Source organism: Natrix helvetica (genome assembly GCF_964273705.1).
Source record: "Natrix helvetica genome assembly, chromosome: 2".
NCBI classification, from domain to species: Eukaryota; Metazoa; Chordata; class Lepidosauria; order Squamata; family Natricidae; genus Natrix; species Natrix helvetica.
In genome coordinates, this window is record NC_138552.1 from 180,015,925 (window position 1) to 180,034,720 (window position 18,796).

At 38.4% G+C, this 18,796-nt stretch overlaps 1 protein-coding gene across 5 annotated transcripts in view; it reads right to left on the reverse strand.

Moving 5' to 3' along the window:
• The window catches only part of MMS22L (MMS22 like, DNA repair protein), an 87,305-nt gene that overhangs the window by 21,028 nt on the left and 47,481 nt on the right, over nt 1–18,796 (reverse strand). For all 5 annotated transcript variants that reach the window (XM_081941138.1, XM_081941136.1, XM_081941137.1 and 2 more), the window contains 2 exons: nt 3,756–3,943; nt 2,021–2,171 (listed from right to left, as the gene is read on the reverse strand). In XM_081941138.1, the coding sequence (XP_081797264.1) occupies nt 2,021–2,171; nt 3,756–3,943 (339 nt within the window). The remainder of the gene's footprint in view (nt 1–2,020; nt 2,172–3,755; nt 3,944–18,796) is intronic.

An 18,796-nucleotide genomic window follows, 5' to 3' on the forward strand; every position in this document is an offset into this window, starting at 1 on the left:
TGCCCTGTATGGTTTATGGCACAGAATACCATGGCTTCTCCCAAAACTGGGCAGAACAAACCCATAACCTAGTTTGTACAATGCAAATTGTAGCAAAATCTACTCTTATCTCACTTATTCCCAGTTTTCTAATTGTGCTTCAGTGTACAGCCAGCAGAACAGTGCAAAAGTTCCATGCAGCTTATATAGGCCAAGGAGTTAGGAAAATCAATGAAAACACAATACAACGTAAATGTTTTCAGGAAAATTAATATAATGTAAATAAATAATAATAATAATAATAATAATAATAATAATAATAATAATAATAATAATAATAATAATAATAATAATAATAATAATAATAATAATAATAATAATAAATATTTATTTCTTAGCCGCACCCTCTCCCGAAGGACTCGGGGCCGCGTACAATGAAACATATGAAATAAATATGTGGACAAAACAAACATATAACAGAGACATATACCGAGACATACACAAGGAGGAGGTCGGCTGATGAATAAAAAACAATTAGAATACAGTGATTAAAAAACCCCTAAATAATTAAATATAATTAAAATACCCAATTAAAAACCCGTCAGGAGCGATATGGTTAGATCAAAGTTGAGCCAGGCCAGCTACTTGGAATAGGTGGGTCTTAAGCTTAATACGAAAGGAGCGGAGGTCAGAGGTATTCCTAATATCCGGAGGGAGGTCATTCCACAGGGCTGGGCCCGCCACAGAGAAGGCTCTACTCCTAGGCGCCGCCCCCCGACACTGTCTAGTGGACGGCACCTGGAGGAGGCCCTCTCTGTGCGAGCGGATTGGTCGCAGGGATGTATGGGGCAGAATACGATCCCGCAAGTAACTAGGTCCTGAGCCATGGAGCGCTTTAAAGATTGTTATCAAAACCTTGAAACGCACCCGATAGACCACAGGAAGCCAGTGCAGCTCGCGCAGGAACGGTGTCACATGGGAGTACCTAGTACTCCCCATAATTACCCGCGCGGCTGCGTTCTGGACCAACTGTAGCCTCCGGGTGCATTTCAAGGGAAGCCCCATGTAGAGAGCGTTACAGTAGTCCAAGCGAGACGTCACCAGCGCATGAGTGACTGTGCGTAAGGCGTCCCGGTCCAGTAGGGGGCGCAATTGGCGCACCAGGCGAACCTGGTGGAACGCCCCCCTTGCCACGGCTGTCACATGGTCATCCATGGACAGCCGGGCATCCAGGAGGACGCCCAAATTGCGCACCCGCTCCACGGGGGCAAGATGAATGCCCCCAATGGCCAATGATGGAGTTAATTGGCTGAACCGGGGAGCTGGTACCCACAGCCATTCCGTCTTGGAGGGGTTGAGCTTGAGTCGGTTGTCATCCATCCAGATCCGTACGGCTTCCACACACCGGGACATCACTTCGATGGCCTCGTTGGGGTGGTTCGGGGTGGAAAAGTACAGCTGAGTATCATCAGCGTACAGGTGGTATCCCACCCCGAAACCACGGATGATCTCACCCAGCGGCTTCATATATGTGTTGAACAGGAGTGGCGAGAGGACAGACCCCTGTGGCACCCCACAAGTAAGGGGGCGTAGGGTCGACCTCTCTTCTCCTGCCAACACACGCTGCGTCCGGCCATGTATTGGAGCTGATTCTCCTGAACTATTAAGAGAGAAGAAAAATGATAATCTCTGTTTGGAAATGCAATTTAGTGTTCTTACTCTCCACCACACATCCATTCCCTTTCTTCTTCATTATTCTATCCTCTTTTCTTTCTGACGTTCCTCTTTCCCCACCATACATCTGTTTCCTAGCAGACTGAAAAGAGTTAAGTCAGACTTGACAAAATGGCTTTTGAAATTGGATTATTTAGTGTATTGGATAAAGGATAATATTGGCATTGTTATTTATATAACTGAAAACTTTTTTTACTGCAATAGAAAAACCTGTTTACTGCAGTAAAATCTGTTACTGCAATAGACGAAGTAAACCAAAGTTATGACAACACCTGCTTTTATTTAACCAAGATGTTATATGTCTTACCTGTTTTGTATCAGATGAGTTAGATACCTTGATACCAGCTGAGGACAAACCATATCATCCCATCCAAACAACTGCATCATAGATATAATTGGCTGAGGCTGGAGATCTGAGGTACATGTGCTGGGTAAATCCAAAGCTAACAAAGTCAAACCTGTTTTTTACAAAAACAAAGTGGCTTATGTGTTAGAAAAGCAGAGAAGTAGAACAAACTTCCATGCTTTGTATATAATTGATTTTTTAAAACTACTAAGATTCTTTCCCATTTCCCAGTGAATATAAATAATTTGAAATCTTGAGCAGAGCTTCAAGACATATGCTTCAGCTTTTACTTTTTGCTGTTTATATCGTAAAATCTGTTTCCACCAGCTGCTTTCTATTTCCAGGAAATTATGTTGTTAAAAATGAAAGAAACTGGAAATAGCAACCATAAAGTGACACGGATTATGCGATATGTTGTCAAACCAGCTTCATCAGTCGGACTTACTCTCTAGCATGGATCAACCCACTCTATTTATAATCCAAGTTTATTTTTATCTTTGCGGACATTTGGGGAAAGAGGAGAATGATATTGGCACTAATTCCTCAATGAAAATGAGTTAAAACTTAACTGTGCTATGTCATTTATTCATTCATTGAATATGCATTAAGAAACTTATACTTTCACTGTTCTTTAGCATTTTAACACAAACATTGCTATATTCTTGATGTTAGTGATGATCAATTATATAGTTTCCTTTTTAAAAACTTTTAAAGCACTATGCAAGGAAAACTAGAATTGACTAAAAGAAGGTACTAGAGCCACTGTTTTAGTGTCGTATCCATATGCCATTACATGCCAAGGAAATTGCATTTTATTCCGCCGTTATTATCCCTTAACTATTGCAAAGCTGCTGAAGTTCAAGGTCTTTTTTCATTAACGATTAGGATTTTAAGAATGCGTATGTTCCGTTCTTAATTCATATTAAGGAAAATACATTTAAAATTCAAATCTATCTTTTACAAATAATACTGAAATTGATTCAGTGAGGTATTATAACTAAATGCAAGCCTTCTTGCACTGAGTTGAAATATACAGAGTTAGTAAATGGGAATATTATGGAAGGAACAGTACTATATTAAAATATAAAGGAACTGGATTGGGTGGGCACAGCTCCAATGAAGTCAAGGATCACCACTATTATAGTTTTGTTGGAAGATGTTTCATCTGCTAGAATTTGGAGTGGCATTCTTACATTGTAAGACTCCAGAGTATAGGATTTTTTTTTTAAGTCACACAATGTATTTGAAATCTTACCTGATATATTTACAGAACAGTGAAGATTATCATAATCCTAGAGAAACCCGAGGGAAGGGAATTTGTAGCGGCAAGAGACTCTGAACAAACTCATCTAAGCACGGAGAATACGCATGGCATTGAATATGGTGACGTATCAACCGTTAACATTGCTTAAGATCACAAGTACACAATTTCCAATACAATGATCATCTAACAAAAAAAAAACGCCACTTGATTTATGGATCCGAGGGACCCCATGAATAAAGTGAACCCTCTACTAAGATGAAAATATGAGTCTCTCTCTCTTCCCATCGAGGTATATGCAATGCATCAAAAAGGGTGCCTACAGGAATCTTACAATGTGCAGGTAAATTCTACTATATCCAGTAACAAGTTATTTAGAAACAGGAAGAATGCATCAGGGGCACAAGAAAGACGAGGTCAAGTTGGAGTACAAACCTGCAGCTGTATCTGCAATCTGAGGAGGGGGAGTCTTCACCATCCTCTGGCCCTTCAAGTAGGGAAAGAAATTTCTCCAGAGAGCTTTGGCAACAGCAAGGTGGTGCTCTTTTGCCACGGATGAAGGCTGTGCATTGGGGCCTGGATTCCCTAACCGAAGTCCCTGGTTTAACTGCTCATGTGCTGTTCTAAAAGAAGAAATAAAGGTGATGTGACCATAAAGTCTATTGCCCTAGGAGGAAGAGTAATTGATTTTTTTTTTTAAGATGCACTGGGATGGTTATTGTGCAACACCTAAACTCAGGATTTAGAAATCACCTTTCGTAATTCAAAACTTGATGGAAGGACATTTATGCATACAAGCAATTTGATGGACAAATGATGGCATATTAAGCACCGTAAAGTTAATGTTAATTATTTATGTCATCCATTAATTATGCACCTCTTAATATGTCAGGCCCAAATGGGAAACAGGCAGTTCTAAAATGAATGTATTTATCAAATGACAAGTAAGTATGCTTACACTCCAATGCCAAATCTTTCATGATTTGTTAATTTTCTATGCACGATGTACAGAAACTGGGTCAGGCACAGAAATCTATGAATATTTTTCCCCCCTCAAAAGCATTTATCACTGAAGCTTTTTTCTTCTTCTTTTTGCAGTCTCAGTAGAGATAAATGAAAAAACAAACAAACAAAGATTAACCCTTTTCAAGCACGTGGCAGCAACACTCACAGCAAACTAAGGACTAAAGTTACTGTTATATCTAAAGTCAGTCCTTCACAGAGACAATGTGGCATGAATTCAATAACGCATTCAATTTTCTTTGATTCTGCTAGTACAATTCCTAGTACTTAATCTAATTTGGAAGTTGTGACTTTCTAAAGGCTCAATAGAGATTTGTCTGCAGGGAATCAGTTGGAGGAGGGGCAGGAAGCATTAATAAATTTGTCTGGCAGACTAGAAAGCGAGGCATTGCTGCTCTTGGATGATCAACTAAATAACATGCTTATTAAAAACAATCCGTAGAAATGCACTATCATTCCTGCTCCTATTTATCTCATGGTCAGCTAAATTGAGATTGTAGATTAAGGTACTCGCAGCATTATTACATTTGCTTTATTAAATTCTACAAACAGCAGTGTAAAATCAAAGACAAGGTAGGAGTCAGTAGCAAACAACAAGAAAAGGCAGTTGTCTTCAAACTCCTTTTGGTAGTAGCCAGATTGAAAGCAGAAAAGGACTTGCATATTTGTGAATTTTATCTTAACTCTTCAAGAACGGTGTTTCTTTCCACTGACTTTATTTTGTATGGGACCAACGACTGTTGTGATAATTTGCTTGGAGTTATGTTCATTATCTAGCAGTGTTTAGGTCTACACAGCCCATAATAATCTGGGGAAGCACCGAGGCAAAAAGCCTGTGGAAACTCCATTCTATCTTTATTCTTCTCCCTCACTTTGGATTGTTCAATGTATATATTTCTTGCCCTATCCATCTGTGGCAACTGCATTAATCTGCCTGAAACAGAAGACTTTGTAATAAAATTATAAATTGCAGCCGCAAGGAAGAAAAACGTGATGAAAATCACAAGGAAAAAAACACAGAAACAGATGCTCTGTTGCATGTCTGCATCAGTCAAAGAAACAAGACTTATGGTTGACATTTAACATTATGGACTCCTCCTTGATAAAAAACACCATCTGAAATATGTAAGGGAATAATAGAGAAACACAATATAGTATCTGTTTTCTGGGTTATTTCCCCCCCTACATACAGTAGCTGTGCATTTGAAATTGAAAATCCGCCCTACATCTAAAGATGAATTGAAAAAAACTACTTTTAACTAAATTTAGATCTATTTAGCGGATCTATTTAGCTCCTGGCTAAATATTTAGCTCCTGGCAAATAAGAAAACTCAGAATGTATCTATTGACTGAATTTTATACTTTTTAGAATTGTGTAACATTGATTTAGAAATAGATAGATAGATAGATAATATTTTTGTTAAAAATATGGTGTATTATTTCCCTATGGGAAAATTTGCAAAGAATTAACCACTACGTAGCTGCATAAGTATAAATATTTGCATAAGCATTTTTTTTTTTGCATAACAGCATTGTACAAAATGCTTTTTTGAATTATTGGCTCATCTTCAGGACTAATTTTTCAAGGAGTATCAGAAGCTGCAAAAACTTCTTCAGGGACAGAATCAAGCTGTACTGCAAAATCAGACCTAGGTATTAGTGGAATGGGCCCAAGGCTATTAGTTTGAATGGGAAGTCAAAAGAAGACATGGGCGAATTACCTCTGTACTATTCTAAATACTATGGTAGTATCTGTAGTATTATCAAGAATCAAATTCAATGCAAAATAAATTTTACTTTTTAGTGAGAAGCTCAAGGGATGTGCCCCTTAAAACACACACATACATACATGTTAGTGCATGCATCAAACATATATGTAACCCTTTGGATTTTATTCAGACAAATGGTTACTTTTGTTGTCATCTGCCTATTTTTCACAATGAAAAGGAGGAAACTTATAATTGCTACTCACATACATATGTATTATGCTCTTCAACTAACCAACAGAAATCAGAAAATTAAAGAATCATTATTGTGACATGTCTTTGCCAAATAACTGATGTAGCCTCTTGCAAATTCTTGGCATAAGAAAACTTAAAATACCATGTAAAAAAATCAGCTTGTCACAACACATTCACCATGCAGTTAAGAAGATATATATTCAGTAGAGATGTATGAAAGAGACATTACAGATTTAAGCAGTATATTAATTTACTCTGGAAATATACTTTAAAATGGTATAATATTTGTAGAATCTAAAAGGTTAAATTTAGATTTTTTAAAGTATATATAAACATGAATGCATTTCCACATCATCATTACTCTAAAACTTGTCAGCTTGTCTATCACTTAAAACACCTTTGGATTTAACACTCCAACATTTCCCAACAACCCAAATTATCTGCAGAAAATAATCTCAATTGTAAGAAATTTAACTGCACCGGCAGAATTTTGTGTCTTTTAAATCACAAAAACAGGAGAGTTTTTGCCATCAATATGATTGGGACTTACTAGTTTTCTTTTTGCTGCAATCTAGATATTTTAAGATGATGCAACTTCTTTTATAACATAAACAGATTTTACACATTTGAACAAAAGAAATTCAGAGGTGACTAGTGAAGTAACACTAACTAGCACTAATGACATTATCTGATCAGGTAATGAAACATTTGCATGCAAACAACCAAACTCAGAGAGTGCCAAGAACTCCACAGATTTTATACACGGAGGCTCCTGAGTTACAATATAGCTGAAGGCTTAATCTGTGGGAAAACCATGGCAATAGTTTCAAAAATAAATATATTCTTTGGCAATCATAAAACTGAATTCGTAAAAATAATCATCTTAAGTTCAAAACACAATTGGATCCTCAATTTATGAACATATGTACAATGAAGAATAAATGTTCTGGATAACAACAAAAAAACTACACAGGGTATGCTTATTTACAAATGCCAAGTGTTAGTTTTAATATATAAGAAATAATTTGTGTGATCTTTATGCAAATTATTCATCAAATCATAGATAGTTATTGTAGAGTCAGCAGTGACCTACAACTGGATTATGGTTTTGTTAGGAAACACATTTTAAACATCGCAAAGGCTCAAGTATTAATGACTTTGTGATGGCTACGGAAAGTGTTGACTATTTTAAAATGGGGATAATTTTAAGTTCGATTAGATCCAGTTTTGAATGATGGAGTAGCTGTAACTATGATAATACAAATGAAAAGTCTATTTGCCGGGAGATGGAAGTGTGTGGGAAGCAAAGGAAATGTATTGTTTCTGGATTGGCTTCCATATGCTCTGTATGCTTGAGTATGTATTATGCATGTTTGCGATGAAGACAAGGCTTTTTATGTGTGTGGACTCCTATCCCTAATATCTTGTTTTTTTTCTTTCTTTACTCACCTATCATTATGCATATCTTTTTACATTCATAGTTTTTCTTACTCTTTTGCCTCAACTTGTCATGTAGAAAACCAAAAATCGAATGTTCTTTCATCTCCTAATCAAACCATGTTTTAGGAGATATCTACCATTGACCACACAAATTTTTCTCAAACATCAGCAACTGCAGAAGAGCTAATTTTCTCTCCCTCCCTCCTATTTATCTTCTGTCTGAAAATATCTATATAGGTTTACTAAGCTTGTATGAGGTTCCCTTAAAACATCTTGCCTCCTCAAACTAACAGATTATGAGATCAAAGCCGCCATCAACTACTGCTAACTAGTTACATTAACTGGGAAATATTTTACAAGTACTATCATGAGCATTAACAAATTTCAACACCAACTAAGCAATACATTCATTTAGGGATCTGTCTTTGGGGTGGTAGGGGTGGGTGGAGGAAGCTATATGTACATGAAATGTCTCACAGAAAGCCCCATTTGTATGACAGAAGAAAGTCAGCAATCTCTGCCAATATATGTTTATTACCAAATGATTCTTTTGAGGACTGTTCAATAAGATAGAAGACATTGGAGAAATGCTACATTTTTATTCTGAACAAAGTTTATTCATTATGTTTTAATTATAATCCTGCTTTGTGTATAGGATGATCATTAAAGGATTCCATATTATTCTGCTTTTTCATATTTGTAAAACCAGTACATGAAATGTTTATACATAAGAGTACAAAAGATAATATGTTTGCCCAATGTTTAATCTGAAATATTTATTCAGTTACATTAAAAATTACATTTAGTGATAATTTGGGAGACATCTAAAATATATATATATTGAAGATTTGACAATGGGCTAGGTGTGCATCTATGATATCAAGTTATGAACCTTTATTCTAATGTATATAATTTCTACTTATAACTAACAGAGAAACATTGCATATTTTGGTTAATTTACAACTAGAGGGATGTGGTGGCTCAGCTAAGATGCTGAGCTTGTCGATCAGAAAGGTCAGCAGTTTGGCGGTTCGAATCCTTCTGTCAACCTAGCAGTTCGAAAGCATATAAAATGCCAAGTAGAAAAATAGGAACCACCTTTGATGGGAAGATAACAGCGTTTAGTCATGCCAGCCACATGACCACGGAGACGTCTTCAGACAGCGCTTGCTCTTCGGCTTTGAAGCGGAGATGTGCACTGCCCTCTAGAGTCATGGATGACTAGCACATACGTGGGAGTGGAACCTTTACCTTTTTACATTACTCTTTAAAAAAATCACAGAGGGAACTTATAGTGATTTCATGTCAGATAGAAAATATGAGAGAGCCACAAGTACTATACAAAGTGGCATTATATTGTCATTTAATTTTCAAGTTTAAACAGCATCAAAACCCAGATATATAAATAATTATGACACATAAATGGAGTGGGAGGGAAATTAGCTGAGACAGCTAATGATAGTCTAGATTTTTAAGCTAAGGCAAATTAGTAGTTAGTCCTACTAATACAAATGTTGCAGAGCACTTAAAATGATAGTTGCTGTTGGATAAGAAACCATTTCATTATTCTGTGCTTTAAGGTGGTTTTTTTTAAAAAAAAAAATCTTCCTGGAATTTGGGGTAAGAGCAATTGCAAAGAAAAGCTACCATCTTTTTCTTAGAGTTAATGGATGCTTTTGTCAGATTTTTAGGTCAGATTAACCTCTTGCTCGTGATAGGGTTGTTTATTGGTTTTATTTTTACCGACTTTGAATGAATCTGAAAGAAAGGATGGGGAAATCAATATGAAGCAAGACAATGGACTCTCAAGCCTCTGGCTATACTTGCTTTTGGTTTGGACTCACACACAATTTTGCAACATGCTGAGACTGAGGAGGATTAGCCTGCTTGTGTTGAGTAAACTGATGATACCCAATAAACAGTTTCTGTTGTAAACCCCTTAGGATGTGCAAAGCCACACTAGTTGGCATTAGACCAGATAAGCTGTCGAACTAGCTGTAATCTCATTTAGATCCGAGCTGATCCTCCTGTCCTTTCACTCCACAGGATCAAGGAAAACCACCAAGCAAGCAGATGTATTAACAGCAGCACTGCTGGCTGGATGTGACAAATGTATCATAAATTCCCCTCTCTCTTTGTGAAAGTTTGCATATAGCTTGAACTGAGCCAGAGAAATCAATGGAATCTATTAATACTCTTATTATTGCAGGCTATTTTCTATTTATGAGAGGGCAACCTATTACCGGGTAGTTCTAGAAACTTGATCTTACATGGTGACCATTTCCTCCTTCGGTTAGCGCTTTTTAATTCTTGGTTGTGGTTCAGGATGAATCATTAATTTTCAGATAGGTCTCGTTTACTGACTACTCATTCAGAAACTCTTTGAAAGTGCAACAGTGCTGAACAAGCGATAACACCTGTCCTCAAAGTTTGCAACTGATCTTCAAAGTTCTGCCCACTCTACCCCCCCCCCCCTCACAAAATTGCAATTTAGGCACTTGGCTAGTGTTCCAGGGTCACATGATTACAATTGCTGCCAGCTGTTTACAAAGTCAATGGAAAGCTATCAAGGAAAGCCACATGTCACTCTGGTAAATTCTCCCCTAGTTTTGCTCTGCAGCACATTGCACCCTCCTTCCCATAGCCTCCCTTTGCATGTATAGTGCCCTCTCTCCCTCGATCCCGCACTTGTACATACACGTGTTCTCCTTCCCTTGGCTGCTACACTATAGAACCTTCCCCCCCAACCCATGTACAAGCTATGCTGGGCCACTCAGGGCCTCCTCCACCCCTCTGTGGTATCCCCACACTCTTTACCTGGGACTTCTGCTGCTTCCTGCTTAATGACCTGCATGTCTTGGGGTTACAATGGCAACTAGGACTGCTTTGATTGCTGCTGTTAAGCAATGCAGTCATTTGACACTGCACTTTACAACTACAATGCTTAGTAATGGCAATACTGGTCCCAATTGCCATTGTAGCCCAAGGACTATTGGAACATGCTGCAGTATTTTTGAGATCTCTCTCTCTCTCTCCCCCCCCTCCCTCCCTCCATTTGCATGAGTGGAGGGCATGCGCCTGCACCTACCAGTCTCTCTCACACACACAGGCCAGGCTGCCAAGCTGGAAAGCTTGGGATTTGCAACTCTAGACCACATCAGGTGGCTGCATCTAGTTGGCTTTGACGTATTTTTAATAAACCAAGAGGTATCAGATCTGGTTATAAATTTGGTAGATTACCAGAAAATCTGAAAGTTGTAATCTAGGCTTGAAAGTTGGAAAATAATAATAATGACAAATCACGTATGTACTGTTGCCAATAAAATCATAATAGCTGTTCATATCACATTAGTTAACTCTATTTTTTTTAAAACTGGGACTAAAATTCTCCACATTTCCCATATGGCTGAATGGTTATCAATATTCCCACAGTTGTAGCTACTCTCATCCTTTCTGTCCTCTAACACATGTGCCAGATAAGCACAAAACCATTTCAATAACAATAAAGCAGTTTCCTTCTTCTTAACATTTCCTCCCACAAATGCAGGCAATAAGTTGTACAAATCAAAGTGAAGAATCTTGTGGGTGGAATTATAATCATAGTTATGCTGAAAAATCCAAGTATGTGGCACGATACTCAAAAGATTAAGAGGCAAATGCTACTTCATGTCTGTATCAATTTCCATGTGCTGTCAGAAAGCAGCCATGCAGGCCAGACACGTATTAAAGAGCAGAGAGGTCAGGTCAGATGTGTATTACAGATGCTGCAAATTGCCACTGACCCACTGTAGACAGCTATAGCAAACATGCCCTTCTCATTAATCTTAATCAACCCCTCTGGTATATTTGGGCTGAATACAGCCAGAAGAATTCAGATTTTTCTTCAATCTGATTTAGCAGTGAGCAGATCAGGGTTCTTGTTTTAATAGGTCCACCATAGGATTCAACCCGAGGTGCTTCCATGGGCAACTCTAAAAACTTCACTACAACACGGCTCAAAATAATCATCCCTGCTAACCTAATGTCTGCATTTAAACTCCTTTACAGAATGATCTGAAGTCACAAAATTCAACACTGTGTTTTTCTCTCTCTGGTTTGAAGAGACACAGTAACATCCAATTCAATTTAGCTATGTGACAGAAATTACTTTATAGCTTCCGCACTATCACTTTAAAGCTGTCTGATATGTTAATGTTTCACCTCTTGCCCACTTCTCCTTCTGAAGTAAAGGAGTCCCATTTAACATAATCACTTAATAACTGCAAAGCGATGGGTATCAGAACCCTAATTCTCCTAATATTTGCCAAACCCAGCTCTTTTGTAATAACAATAACACCATGATAGCAAACTGTAAATCTGTGTAATTATAGTTTAATTGTATTGTGAGGCATGCATTAATCACAAAGTTTAAGTGCCAAGGATAGAATTATAATAATTCTGTAAAACAAATTTAAGCTAGCTAAGTAGGTCAAAACCACTAGCATGCAACAGGAGACCTTTGGGAATTTATCAGTTAATGGCTATTTATGTGCAAATGAGTGCCCTACAACCCTCCAAAATCCTGTGTAGCCGAAGGGTATTTCTGTTAACCAGGAGCATGCTTAACTGCTGAGGCATAAATTAAACCATTTATTGGAATTATTTTAATTCCTTTCCACCCTCATTCTCACTGCACAATTTACAGTGTTCATTTAAATGGAGATGGAGCTACTAAGGACTTTCCAGAACAGTTCTTGTTTAGGGAGGAATTTTTTTATTTTTTATTAAAGCAGTACCAATCACTCAATCTTCTGACCTTCTAAAAGGTGGCTGGAGTCATTAAAAATTCCAGAGGTTCAGTATGGCACAACAATACAACAGGAAAAGGGCACTCTTTTGTAATGAACTCTTAATTAAATGAAATGCAGCCTTCCACCCCATTGGAATTGAAAAGATAACAATGAGCATTCTCTCAATTGCATTTCTAAACTGCCATGTTCCTAAAGCAGAGATATGGGAAAATGCTTATATAAACAGATAAAAAGGAAAATTTAAAAGCAAAAATAACATTGAAGGTTTTATTTCTTTTAAGGCAAAATAAAGAAAGTTTTGCTAATTAAGTAACCTTGTGAGCAATACTGAAAAAACGATCTGGCCCTTTGCTTAACTATCATCCACTTCCAAGCAATGAAACTCTACTTCTCTATAAGGGAAATATGGAAGGAGTTATTGAATCAAATGCTTAGCAACTGACTCATATCTATGATGGTTTCAGTGTCCTGGCATCATCTTCTGACAAGTAAGGCAATGGGGAGGCCAGATTCACTTAACAACTGTGTTACTAGCTTAACAACTGTAATGATTCAATAACTGTGACAAGAAAGATCATAAAATGGGGCAAAACTAATGTCTCACTTAGCAACAGAAATTTTGGGCTCAATTGTGGTCATAGGTCAAGAACTATCTGTACAAAATTATCCCCTGTGAAGATGAAGAGAGAAAGAAAAACAGAGAAGAATAAAGCAGGATCATACTTACCTAAAAGGAAGATAATAAGAAATTAATGATGAACTGTCCCCTCTAAGGAAGATTTGGGAGAAATATTTAATACACATGTTGGCATGCACACATAAGCTGCACAATAACCATTTTCTTTAAATTAGGATTGCCCGTTGAACTCAAATCTAGAAATCCAACCTACTAGCACAATAAACCCATGCAGGAAGTCACACTTCAAAAAAAGGATTAGGGAAATCATAAATTAATACTAATTAAATTATTGGCTAAAGTCAATTGTCTATACCAGTGATGATGAACCTTTTCAGCACCAAGTGTCCAAACTGGAACGCATGTTCTGCACTTGGGTATGGGCGTATGGGCGTGGCTGGCATGCGCATGCCTGTTTTTTGGGCGTTTTGGGCTGCTTTCAGGCCAAAAACTGCTCGAAAACACCCCGAAAATGGCCCCCAAAATGGGCTGGTTTTGGGGACCATTTTCATGCAGTTTTCCGGCACTCTGGCATCCGCGAACACCCGCTGACCAGTGTGTATGTGCGCATCAGAAACCAGACGAGCAGCTGGTGACGGCATGCATACCCAAAGAGGGCTCTGCATGCCACCTCTGGCACACATGCCATAGGTTTGTCATCATGGGTCGTCTATACGATATTCTGTTTACAAAGTTAATTGATGCCTGCCTGACTATACCAGTTGATTTCTTGCATATATCATTCTCTCACACAAAAATGTTCCCCCACTTATATCCATTTTCCCTCTTTCTAGAAACAATAGCAAAAAGGATTGGTTCAGAGGAAGAGTGTTGCAATTATTAATCAGCCTGGTGCCTTGTGGAGACATACTTCAGTTTTCATATACAAAAGACTTACACATAGACTTCAAAGAAATACATTTCTCTCTGGCTGTCCAAGGACGGACAGATAACATTCTTTTCCTGGCCGTACTGAAGGGGAGGCGTTCATCTCTATCTCTGGCTGTGTAACTAAATTTTATAATCACGTGTAGTGTTGCTATGTATGAAATCATAATTTTCCCTGTTGCTATTCATTTGTTTGCCTTCTGTAACCACCCACTTTTGTAACCAATAAAAGGGACGTGTAAGTTTAGATTTGCGCGCTTCCATCCCGAGAACACACTGCGTGTACTCTTATTTGGCTGGTTTCATGGAAGGCCCCCAGTGACCCTTACAGAAGAGGTGGCTGCACAGAGAAGAGAAAAGAAAAGAAAAACAAGTGAACGATAAGGCACGTTGAAGTTTGATGTTAATGCCTTATTCTAATGCATCAAAGGGAGTCGGAAGTCAATGTCTCTTTTTTCTTTCCCCCCTTTTCTTTCACTCACTTTTCCCTTTCCTATTTTCCCTACTATTTACCTTTGCATTTTCTTTGTAGGTTATATTATAAACTAATAAAAACTATTTTAAAAAATGAATGACAAGGCATGATAACTAGAAAAAAAGAAAAAATGTGGCAGGTGTAGATACAAAATGGTTTGCTTAAGTGTTATAGAAAAAAGGTACAGTTTTGAGACAGCCTGTTCCAAGTTAAAGTTCTAGGCCAGGGGTGTCCAAACTTGGGAACTTTAAGACTTGTGGACTTCAACTCCCAGAATTCATGGCTGGCTGGGAAATTCTGGGAGTTGAAGTCCACAAGTCTTAAAGTTCCCAAGTTTGGACACCCCTGTTCTAGGCTAAGCTTCAAGCGAACCCACATGTTGCAGGATCAGTGCCTATAATTCTGCAATTCTTGCTTATTCCTTACCTTTCACAGCAACTCAATTTCCCAATTCCCAGCTGCTTGGGAGACAAAGAATTTGTCTTCTTCCAAGGCCACTTATTAATTCATTTCTATATAGTTCATAACTTATTGCTTGCATGTGTTGATCCCATTTTTATCCAACCTAATATCCTCCACAAAGGATGAACTTTATTTCCCATCCTGGTTGGGAATGATAGAATTGAAGCTCAGTCCAGCTGTAATGCACAAAGGAGGTTGTTATATGCTACGATATTTATAAAGAAGAATTCAGGAAATAAGCCAGTATTTATAGAAAAACAAGCCTTATATCTATGTCCATTTTTAAAGGGACACAATCAGCATGAGAAACATTTAAAAAAAAAAAGAAATCCAAAGGAGATTTCAGGAAAAGGCACTAAAATGCAGAAGATTGGTGCCAAAGAAATCATGAGAGAATGAGGAAGAAGAATTTTATTTTTCTGATTGCTTAGTTCCAGTTTTGGAGGACCTCAAAATATTTATTCTGAGGAATTTGATGCAAATGAATTCACTGATATTGTAGTTTCAGAACTGCCAAATGCATACTTGAGAGGATGAAGTAAGATCCCCTTCCAAAAGAAAAAAAAACCTCAAACCCATCATATATTCCACAACAAAAATGCTATTTCATCCTACACACTGACGGCAGGTAGGTCCTCAATTTACAACAGTTCATTGAATGACTGTTCGAAGTTACAACAGCAGTGAAAAAAGTGGCTAATGACCATTTTTCACACTTATGACCTCTTGGTCACGTGATTCACACTCAGATGTTTGGCAAATGGTTCACATTTATGACAGTTGCAATGTCCTAGGGTCATGCGATCACCCTTTATGGCATTCTGACAAGCAAAGTTAATGGGGAAGCCGGATTCACTTAATAACCATGTTACTATTTGAACAACTGCAATGATTCACTTAACAACTGGGCAAGAAAAGTCAAAGAATGGTGCAAAACCCACTTAACAAATTTCTCCCTTAGCAGCATACATTTTGGACTCAATTGTGGTCGTAAGTCGAGGACTACCTGCAGTTATTTCATGTATTTCCCAATCCAGTTTTTTTTAATTAAAGAAAAAAAATCATTTTTCCCTTTCCCGTCCCTAATTTTGGAATACTGAAACCGTGAATAATACTGCCAATCACGACCAATGTGCCTAGGCCACTCCCATCGGCACCAGTAAAGCAAATGGTAGGACGTAGCATCAATCCTGTCAGCAGCTGCAGCTAGGATAGTTTAGAGATTGCTTCTATCACTATACAAGCCAGATGACTGTTCTCTAATCCGACCAAAGCTAATAAGTACCATCAACCTGTCACTTCCTACATTTCAAATTCTAAACACTGCAGCATCAAAGAATCCTCCCCCCCCCCCCCTTTTACATTTCAATTTCTTTTGCTGGCAGCAGTGAGTAGCCTCCCGTTCTCCTCAGTTCTCCCACGATGTATTCGAATGCAGCATATTCGCACACCGGGGTTACTCCCAGTCTGAATAGCAGGCATCCCCTACTCACTGAGCTCATCTGTGGCCCATGTGCTAGGCAATTTAGATCCAATCAGCCCTTATTTAGCTCAAGAGTAATGAGTAGCATAGTGACACAGACTTAAGCCTGACCCTCAGGACACTGCTCATCAAGCAGGAAAACTGTGACAAAATCATTCATCTTCCACCCGCTGGCAAGAAATAATACTCACACTCACTGTATTACTTTTCAAGGTGAGGGGGAAGGGGAGTCCTGAATTTTCATGATGCGAGACATTAATTTGCAGAAAGCTGAATTCTCCTAAACCCCCCTGTTGCTATGAGCTCACCAGGGGGAAAGAGGCCTTAGGAGACCGAAACAGAATAAAGAAAATTGCTTTGGCTTCCTTTCATTTTAAATAAGCCTTAAATCTGACAAGTTATCCTAAAGACAAGATACACAGAACACCCCCTATACAGAATATAGTCACAAATGTGCACATGTAAATATGTCTGTCCACTTTGTGTGTGTGTATGTGTGTATTTCTGGTGTGTACAATATATCTATATATATTTCATACATCCTTCTAGTTAATAAGTTGAATTGGTTAATTCAAATTTAGAATTCAACATCAACTGGTTTTATTTTTTTTAATTGCCTTGGTTCAATGAGAGGAGGGGGGGGGACTTGCACATTTCAATAAAGAGCCATTTTTCCCCCTCAGCAGCTGCAAAGAAAGAAGTATGAAGAAGGAAGTTCATTCAAGGGAAAAAACACTGTAGCTTTGAAAGTGGAGTGCTTCAACCAGAAAATAGATGTACATTGATGTTCTTCAGGGATCACATATTTTTCTAAACAACTATGAGCCATGAGCAGCAGGTGCTCAGTATACTTTCAAATGGAAAGTACTTATTTTTCTTAAAGCATATTTTAGTGAATTTACTCATTCACAACAGTAAATCATGTATAGCTGACAGGTAGGGTGCTGAACAAGTATAAGAGCTGATAAAATAGTTACAGCAGTGCAGAAAAGGAATGTAAGAAAGTTCTGAAACCATAGAAGTCTGAGGAAAGTGATATTTCAGAGTTACCATATTGGCTAGCAGTATTTCTTAATCTTCCAGCAAGCTATTTCAGTGCAACACATCTTTAAGAGGATAGAGGGCCAGGAGAGGAGATTTAGTAACTCAATATTCCAATATAGATTTATTCAAAGAAGATAAAACTAAATCCTGAAAAATAGCTAATGCCCCCCCCTCCCCAAAAAGAAGAAGCTTGGAACCTTCCAAAAATGTCGGAAGGCAAAAATTATTCAAAATTCTAGAATGCTGGAAAGAAAACAAAGTGTGCTCAATTTTTTTTTTTTTTTGAGAGTACACTCCAAGGGCAATATATGTGTCCATATTGGGGCTGTGCAAGACATTAGAAATAAAAGCTTTCCAAAAGTTTTGCATTATTACCGCTAGACATGCATAATGAAAACCAGTAGATTTTGCACCTAAGAACTCTGGAAAAAAACTATTACTGTATTTTTCGGACTAAAGACGGAGCAGAGTATAAGATGCACCTAGATTTCGAAGAGGAAAACAAGAAAAAATAGTTTTTGCCACCCCCAGCCCCCAATAGCACTCTGCAGACCTCCCAAATCCTCTGCGCATCCCGTTTTTGGCAACCCCAGCTCCCAGGAGCACTCTGCAGGCTTCTCAAACCCTTCACGCGTCCCGTTTGTACAGAAAATGGGCCATTTGGAGCAAAAATAGGAGTTGTGGGGTGGTGGTGGTTTGGGAGGCCAAAAACAGGGCTGTATTCGGTCTATAACAGCGATGGCGAACCTTTTTTGGCTCGCGTGCCATAAGTGGGGGGAGCGCAGGGGGGTCGTGTGTGGGTGTGCCGCACCCATAATGCAATGTGTGACCCCCCCAGTGTGCATGCGCGCACTACAGGCACGACCACCCCATTTTTACATGCTTTTTTCGCCCTCCCCAGGCTCCAGAGGCTTTATAGGAGGCATATAGGCACCACCATCTTGTTTTTGAGTTCTGCGCAAGCTCAGAAAAATTTTAATTGCACTATGCATGCATGCAGAGTGCACATTAAGCACGCACACGCAGCGCAGACGAGTGAACCTGTAGTAGTGCCTGCTGGAACCTACCCCTACTTTGAGGTAGTTCACACAAGAAGCACAGCAATCAATACAACTTTTATTCTAAGATTACATTAACAGAATGTTGCAAGAGTGAGTGAAAATATTTATCTCCTCATTTCCTTTTAGGGTCCAGAAAACTAGGGAAAGTTCCTTCCTTCTGAAATGCTTCCCAT